The following is an 8427-nucleotide window of genomic DNA, read 5'->3' as shown; positions in this document are numbered from 1 at the left end:
TGTGTGTGTGTGTGTGTGTGTGTGTGTGTGTGTGTGTGCGTGTGTGTGTGTGTGTGTGTGTGTGCGTGTGTGCGCGCGCGTGTGTGTGTGTTAAATAATCATGTAGCTTCTGTCACATATTACAGGTGCCTGTCAAATTATATTTCACTCTAAATGTCTTATTGTGATTGTAATTTGTAAATAAAAAAATGTATTGGTCAATCATTCACAAAACATGATAGATGAGTAAAAACGACAAAAGAAAAGAGGAAAAAACATTTATGCAATGTGGCTTTTGTTTAAGAATTCAAAAAATTATCTGATAGCATTTTTTTTTTTTTTTTACTATTTCTACTCTATTTTCATCTTGCATCATCTCCTACTTGATAATTAGATTTAATGCTGTAATGATACATATCTGTAACTATTTTAATATACCTTTACTTAGGATTTTTAAATGCACAAGCTTTATTTTAAATTGAGTACATTTAGTTTCTTTGCACAGACACAAGATCTGAAATCCTATATTTTTGACAATATTACTGTGTTAAAATCAACTTGTTCATGAATACAGCTTTGTGAAGGTAAAAAGAGGTTAGTGGGACAAAATTAGCAGCTGTGGGTTTTACAGTGTCCTAAACTCTCCTTTAATGGATTTAGCCCCGCCCACAAACCGACAAACCACACAACTGGGCATGCGCACATCCCTGGCACTTTACACGAGTTTATTTTCAGGGTTGTGCTTGGAGACGTGTAGTCCTACATTGAGCACAGTTTAGGTTTATAATTATGTTACAATGCCGTTTTGAGGATATTAAATAAATGACGTCGTTGGATAGATCTCCGAAGCGTCCAGGTTTGGATTTTGTCGGTGACATGTGAGATGTTGCTGCGTGGTTTCGGAGACACACTCACCAAGCCAGGCTAGTCGAGTTAGCAAGCGCAGCTAACACCGTTAGCCTCTTCGTTGTCTTCGCCGACATTGGGTTTGTGTTGACGCAGTAATAATTTACGTCTTTATCTGGTTGTAATATTCGGAAACTGTCGTCTACAAACTGTCACAAGAGAGCCGCTTCAGTGCACAGACAGTGCGGCGGAACTTAGCGGATATTTATTCGCCACTTTCTTCTTTTTGACACTGTGGAGAGAGCGAGCGGACACTTCTATATTTATCTGTTAGACGTGTGGTGCGTTCAGGGAACATGTTAAATATGTGCTGAAATGCGCCTGTCGTACGTGTTCTTGGGTTAGGAGCGCACTTCACAGCATAAAGCGGCCATAGTGTTTCGGCTGACATGGCAGCCAGCGGATTCTCTGACCTGAGGGACAAGCTGAAGTCCATGACTCCGCACAGGGACGACTACCGGAACAAATACTCCGACCGAACCAGCAACGGCGGCGGGAAGGGCCGGAAGCGAAAGTACCGGGAGTCTGATGACGACGAGTACGAGCACAGCGACGACAGCTCGGACCTCCGGGAGCAGGAGGCCCGTCGTGTGAAGAGCAGCGTCGTGCAGTTGAACATCTTCACCCCGGAGGAGTGCGCGCGCATCGAGGAGAAGATCGACGAGGTGGTCGCCAAGGCGGAGGCTGGACTTTACCGCGAGCACACCGTGGACAGGGCCCCCCTCCGCAACAAGTACTTCTTCGGGGAGGGCTACACGTACGGAGCCCAGCTGGAGAGGCGCGGGCCGGGCCAAGAGCGGCTGTACAGCAAAGGGCAGGTGGACGAGATCCCGAGCTGGGTGCACGAGCTGGTGATCGAGCGGCTGGTGTCCAACGGGGTGATCCCCGAGGGCTTCGTCAACAGCGCCGTCATCAACGATTATCAGCCGGGCGGCTGCATCGTCTCGCACGTGGATCCTCTGCACATCTTCGCGCGGCCCATCGTGTCCGTGTCCTTCTTCAGCGACAGCGCGCTCTGCTTCGGCTGCCGCTTCCAGTTCAAGCCCATCCGGGTGTCGGAACCGGTGTTCGTGCTGCCGGTGAGGAGAGGGAGTGTCACGGTGCTCAGGTACCTCAGGTGCTTTCACTGCTGGTTCTGTGTAGCTGCTCACTTCTGGATATGCCTCTCACTCAAATATTTTCCTCAATAGTGGGTATGCTGCTGATGACATCACTCACTGCATCCGGCCCCAGGATATTAAGGAGAGGCGTGCAGTGATCATCCTCAGAAAGTGAGTCTGTGTGCATTTATTTAACCTTGTATCTAGTAAAACCTGCCTCTCATTCCCAGAGTTTTCTCCCCTTTTAATTTGGCCAGAACGAGACCTGATGCTCCTCGACTGGACTCCGACAGCCCCTTGAACTCTTCTCCTGCTGGAAAACCTGGTCCACTGAAAGCGAAACGCTCTCATCGCAAAGCAGACCCAGATGCCGCTCACAGGTTTAACATACACACATCTTAGAGTGCTGTTTGTTGGTGTTCAGATATGTCGTATTTTCCACCGTACACGTCGCACCGCCCTATAAATCGCATCCGTCCAAATATGTGCAATAAAGTGGAAAAAATCCATAAATATGCCGCTTTGCCGTATACGTTGCATCTATTATGCGTCACTAACGTTTGCTTAATAAATGCACTTTAATGGTCAAATTAGCTGCATTTCTCCGGAGCAGTGCAGCTGGTTTGACTTGCTCCAAGCAGAGAGCAGAACGAAGGTGGGGGTACTGTTGTAATCTGATTGTATCGTTAATAGCTGCTGAAGATTCTCAGTCATCCAGGACACGGTAAATCCAAAAAAGTTCAAGACAAAAACAATAAAGTAAAGTATAATGAATAAAGTCCAGTTGTTTTTGTATTGAACTTGTTTGAAATGGTCATTTATAGCCACGTTCTATTACATGATACAACAGCATGCTATACATCTACTACCATTCTGCTGCCATCTAGTGGCTGAAAGTGGTACTGTTCAATTTTATTTTATTTTTTTTAAGGTCAATGAATGAAAACGATCATATCTCAGCCAAAAAATGGTTTATAAATATGGGGGGGAAAAATAATAAATACTTTGCTTTGGCCTATAAGTCGCGGGGCATGTAAATTATGCAAAAAATGTGACTTATAGGCCAGAAAATACAGTAATTCTGTGGTGCCAATACAGGCAAAAGTGGCTCAAATCTGGCACACACACCCCCATGTGCCCTGTGTTCGATTATTATTATTATTATTATTTTTTATGTGTGAACATTACAAGATATAAAGTTTTGTGGTGAAGCACAGTCAATAGGAGCAGAAGGGAGGAGGAACAAAAGCCTAATGGCTACGTTCACAGATTTTAATCTTCAGGCGTAGAAGTTGTTCAGACTGAGTGCGCTTTAAAATTGTGCAGATCTGCATCTGAATTTAGGACCACGTTTAAAAATGGTCTGAATCTGATGTGAAAAACAAATTTATGACATTAAGTCTGTCATAAAAAATCAAATGTGGGCCACAGGGAGGCGTAAAAGAAAAACCGAGATGAGCCAGCGAGACTGACAGAACTGTGATCAAGTAGAAGTCGACTAGATGATGTCATTTTCTACGATCTTTAGAAATCAGGGCAGCAGACAGTTTATTTACAACATTGTTTAGTTTTGGCCTATTTTTTATTTTTGATTGAACAAAATTTTAACAAAACTCACTTAACTGTTAAAACAATGTGAACTACATTCAGCTGGTTGTAGATGCTTCGTGTTCTCTCTGTAATATGTAGAAGCATGGCCTATATAGACTTTTATTTTAAGTGGCTGACATTGAACACTTAAACTGGTTCAATCAATCAATATACTTTATTGATCCCAAAGGGAACTTTAATTTCAGTACATCCGGCCAAGAGACGAGATGTCTGAGGCTGCAGCCACAGAGCAGTGCTGCTTCTTTTTGGTTGGCTAATAAATGAGTTTATCTTTGTGAATTAGTAGCTATTTGACTTTCAATCGAATTTAAAGTGAATTTTAGAATTATCCTGATTTTTTTTTTTTTTTTTTACAAAATTAAAGACCCTTAGCTTTACATTTTCCAGTGCAGGTTTTTAAATGTGCATGAAAACACACTGATGGAAACAAAACTGAACATGTAAAGAAATAAATAAAAATAAAAAATCTATTTAGTCTTTAGCATGGTACATATATTTTAAGGCTTTAGAAACCCTTCCCACACTCTTGTAATGTTCTAATCTCTTAAACCTACTTCATTTTAACAACGTACGTACAGGACTGTATTCATTTTACTTACCTGCTCTGCAGAACGGCAGCGGCTCGGTTCCACTCCGACCCGAGAGATGAAAAAATTCCCGGTGGGCTCTGGACCTAAGGCGGCGCGTCCCCGCATGGAAGTCCTCGTGGAAGGCTAGGAGCTCTCGGGTTCACCGCTGAGTCTGGGGGTCCTGTTCAGGTCCAGTTCACTGTAGTCCTTGAGCGTCGAAGTGCATTTGGGGAGAGGGGGAGGGCAGACCTTAGGTTGGCCGGCGCGGAACCGGAGGTGGTCGATTGAGTCCAAGTGTGGATGAAAAAATCCTGATGGGCTCCGGAAACAGCCCTGGACCTACACCGGCGTGTCCCCACTCTGAAGTCCTCGTGAGCCGGCTACCAGCTCTCAAGAGTGACTGATGGGTCTGGAGGTGCCGTTCTGCTCTGGTTCTGGTCCAGTTCGGTGGGTTTTGTGCGTCTCTCTGCATCCGCTGGGCACCGAACATTTTCCGATCAGATCAAAACTTTCCCTCTACAGCAGAAGGAAACGGCTTCTGGGCAGGGCCCTGTTGACTTCTGGGAGATGTAGTCATTATGTGCGGGAATACAGTGGAGGCTTATTGAGAGAAAACTACGAATGGCGGCACCTGTCTGAAGCATTGTATTTTTCCGTTAACTTTTTACTGTAGTGTCCCGAACTGTCCCAATCACGTGAGTAACATTAAAGTTGACAGTCGTGTGTCCTGTACAGTTTTTATGTTGATGTGCGTTGACAAACCGCGATATAGCGAGTCCGTGAAAGTGGAACCTGAAGTATCGATGGACTACTGTATGTGTATCAAGCTTGGACAGGCCCCCTCAGTCTCTGCTTTTAAATCTGTCCTCAACACACATCTGTACTCATGACATTTAACACAGTGTGATCTCATTCGGTCTTTCATTCTTGATGATTGTGTTCATCCATTTTGCTTTTACTCCCTGACATTTAACGCAGGGTGATTTGATTTGGTATTTCATTGTTTCTAATTATATTTCATGTTTTTATGCTTTTATTCATGATGCTGTAATATGTTATTAATATTTGATGCTGTGATCTTTTTTGGTAAGCACTTTGATAACAGTTACTGTTTTAAATGTGCTATAACTAAATGTGACTTGACTCTCCACATATTTGTTCTCTTATGTAGCTCTTTGAGGTTGTACCGAGCCTTGTGTCCTATTATGTAGTAGTTTTTTTTATTTTCTGTTGTTTCTGATTGAATTAAACTAATATAAATGTGTCCTCACCAGGCCGAGAGTTCTGGAGATGGACAAAGAGGAGAACAGACGCCCTTCGTTCTCCCGTCATCATCGTCGCAGCATCAGCTCGGAGAACGACGGGAGGCGCGATGACGACTTCGACAAACACCGGGAGAGTTCAGGGAGCAAAATCAAAATGAGACGCCACTGAGTTTCATATTTGTGTCACGTGCACGTGTGCATAAGAATACTCCTGCTCTTTTATGTGCGTCAGTATTGTAGCTTTGTTTAATCGGTCATCGTTCCGTTGGTCCCGTTTAATTTTGGCTCGAGGAGCTCCGTTATGTCTTGGTTTTAATTTGATTCTAGATCAGCTTGAGTGTTCATTTGTTTCTGACAGGAAAAGAAACCAAACAGGCGTTTTTGCTGCTTATTGCAGAACTTTATTGCTCACCGCAGGAAGGCTCTGTTGTTAATCAGTTTAAATTAAACCTTTGTGTTTATAGATACTATAAAACGGCATGTATTTTTTTCTACCTTAGGAACTGAAAGGAAGATGTATGTAGACACTTGTACAAAGCAAAGCCGAGCTGTAATCTAACTTGTTACGATGTACAATATGTTTGTATAGTCTTAATTTGGGGAGCTTTCATAGAGATGATTTTTATTTCTTGCATTTCATACCTTTGCTGTGCCATGTCAGACCTTCACTGTTTATTTACTTTAACCTCCAGATCATCATTTTCAGCTGCAGCAGTTGATGCGTGTGCAGCCTTTGCTTTTTGTTTTGATTTCACACATGTCGGAGGTCAGTCTGGTTTAAAAAAACAAAAAAGCTAAAGTAAAACTTTTGGAGTGTTGAAAACTCAGGACTTGTTTTACACTCATGTTTCAGTCCAAGTTTCCTTTATATCTTCAAATATGACATGACACATGTCATCCCTGCTCTAATAAATCCAAGTGTTTCCTTCTTTAAGTCAGTTTGAGCTTAATTTGAGCGAAACCACTGGTCTAAAACTTTAAGAAATTAAACTTTTAACAGGTTCCTTTATTTGTAGTTTACTGTGTAAACTAACTTTCCGACTTCCTCATGTGGGAGAGTAATTCTTAACTGACAGGTTAGTCTGGGGTTACACAAGTCAAAATAACTAGTGCTGTGGAGGAATTACTTTGTAAAATAGGATGAGTAAAATTCAGTATGCTTCAGAAGTTGAAGGGTATTTACAGAAGGCAAGCACAAGATCCCAAAGAGGACCACTTTTTGTGATGAAGGAAGCCTGGAATTCCTAAAACTCTTTAAATGCTCTTATTTTAAGTTTTAATCTTCAATGCAAACCACTAACAAGATATTTTCCCTGTGACTGGATAGAAGCCCAGCTTTTAATGTTTGCAAAAAGTTAATCTTTAACGTCAACACTGGCCCACTGAATTAGTTTTGTCCTTTTTAAACCTCTGTGTGCAGGAATGGTCAAACTCCATAATTTGTACGTTCCAATTAGGTAACGTGTTCAAATCTAATGTTTTAATATTTTGTAGTGGTATTTGGGGGAAATTATTCCTGACCCTTTATTGGGGGAGTGGGGGGTGTTTATAATATGCATTTTGCTTCCACAAATATATAATTTAATAAATAAAACGAAACTTGTCTGTTTTCTTTTTCATTACACAGTAAAAGGCCACATGAAGTTAGTAGTTGGCCATTTAAGTTGACAAAGAAAATGTTTTTTTAAATTCGGGATTCTTTCATTTAAAAAAAGTGATTTAGTTGTGGTCGACCGATGTCATGAGTTGACATTGTCGCCAGGGGGCGCCATTTACTTTTAACAGGAAGTACTGACGGTAATTAAATAGACGAAGAAGAAGCAAACCGTTAGCTAAATGCTACGTTGACCCTTGTGGATGGGGAAGAAGTTTTATTTATTTTTTTACAGTGAAAAACACGTTTATTTGTCACTTGTCATTGACCTAATGCGCTTACTACGTTATGGAAGCTTTTTTTAAACTTGTTACGTAATATTACATTATTTTTGACTCGATCGAGCTTCCTTTCCACGTGTTTTTATTTTATTTTTTAACTATAGAACAAAACGATGACGACAATGTCAATAATCCTCTGTCATACCTCCTAAGGTCAACATTTGCCCAAACATTTTGACATATTCTACAGATCAAATTTTAATTTAACATTATTTGGAACAGAGAAGTTGGATCTTTGTGTGGTGGTCGTTGTTGTTGCACAGCACGTGTTTGTGGGTGTAATGGACCCGCTGCATTTTGGTGTTTCAAATTACACCCAAACAATTTTACAAGTAAATACCAGATGTTTACCCCCAATACAAGCAATATAAACAGCATATACGATTAAAAGATGTCCTTAACATTTCAATGTAAAGTCTTGGGTTTAATGACGTTTGTTTCTTGATATTCTCATAATGGTCAGTTTCTTCTTTAGGAGCACCTGTCCAAACTTATGTGAGATTAAAAAAAAAAATTATACATACATATAATTAATAAAAGTTGCATTAGTCCATTCCTTGAAGTTTCTTAGGGGCTGTATCTTCCAGCATGTCTGTGTCAACTTGTAGGTTTCGATCATCTAATGAAGTGGCCTCACATGGCCTGATTCTTTATTCCATACTTGGCAGGTTGTGGCGACCCCTAAATGCCGTCAGATCCTCATCATTCCTGCCCAAGTTTGTAAAGCAGGGTGAGGAGATGTACCCACTTGTGCTGATGGCATCTTGTCTCTGCCGTCCTGATGTTGCGTCATCCTTGGCGTCATTGTATAATCCTGAAAATAGTGGAAGCTTTCAGAGATATTGTTGCATGGAAAAGTTCTCTTCCAGTTTCTGCATCCCACAGGGATAGTCCTTTGCACCTGAAAACTCCAGCAAGGACAAAAACCTCAATTATGGACCTATAAATGGATCCATCTCCTTCCACTTTTCTCAAAAATATGCCTTGCTTCAAAAGTAGTGCAATCCAGAATAACTACTGGATGGAATCTGGGATGAAAATCTCAAATGACAACTTGATATC

The 8427-nt window shown here is 41.5% G+C and overlaps 1 protein-coding gene across 2 annotated transcripts; it reads left to right on the top strand.

Moving 5' to 3' along the window:
* Positions 1-702: 702 nt before the first annotated feature.
* On the top strand, positions 703-7033 carry alkbh5 (alkB homolog 5, RNA demethylase). 2 transcript variants are annotated; one of them, XM_037689813.1, is made up of 5 exons: positions 947-965; positions 1231-1993; positions 2076-2156; positions 2243-2365; positions 5440-7033. In XM_037689813.1, exons 2-5 carry the CDS (start codon positions 1275-1277, stop codon positions 5597-5599), a joined length of 1083 nt encoding a protein of 360 aa, XP_037545741.1. In that variant the 5' UTR covers positions 947-965; positions 1231-1274; the 3' UTR covers positions 5600-7033. The 2 variants fall into 2 exon arrangements, with proteins under 2 accessions (XP_037545740.1, XP_037545741.1); XM_037689812.1 differs by having other exon boundaries at positions 703-1993.
* The last annotated feature ends 1394 nt before the right edge of the window (positions 7034-8427 follow it).

Source organism: Nematolebias whitei, chromosome 16 (genome assembly GCF_014905685.2).
Source record: "Nematolebias whitei isolate Nwh7 chromosome 16, NemWhi1, whole genome shotgun sequence".
Classification (NCBI taxonomy): Eukaryota; Metazoa; Chordata; class Actinopteri; order Cyprinodontiformes; family Rivulidae; genus Nematolebias; species Nematolebias whitei.
This window is presented reverse-complemented; position numbering and strand designations above follow the sequence as displayed.

Bases quoted from the DNA above. Each gene is read 5' to 3' on its own strand.
- alkbh5 (XM_037689812.1), top strand. From the start codon at position 1,275: ATGGCAGCCAGCGGATTCTCTGACCTGAGGGACAAGCTGAAGTCCATG. The intron at 1,994-2,075 runs GTACCTCAGGTG...TTTCCTCAATAG, and splicing joins GGGAGTGTCACGGTGCTCAG to TGGGTATGCTGCTGATGACA. The intron at 2,366-5,439 runs GTTTAACATACA...TGTCCTCACCAG, and splicing joins GACCCAGATGCCGCTCACAG to GCCGAGAGTTCTGGAGATGG.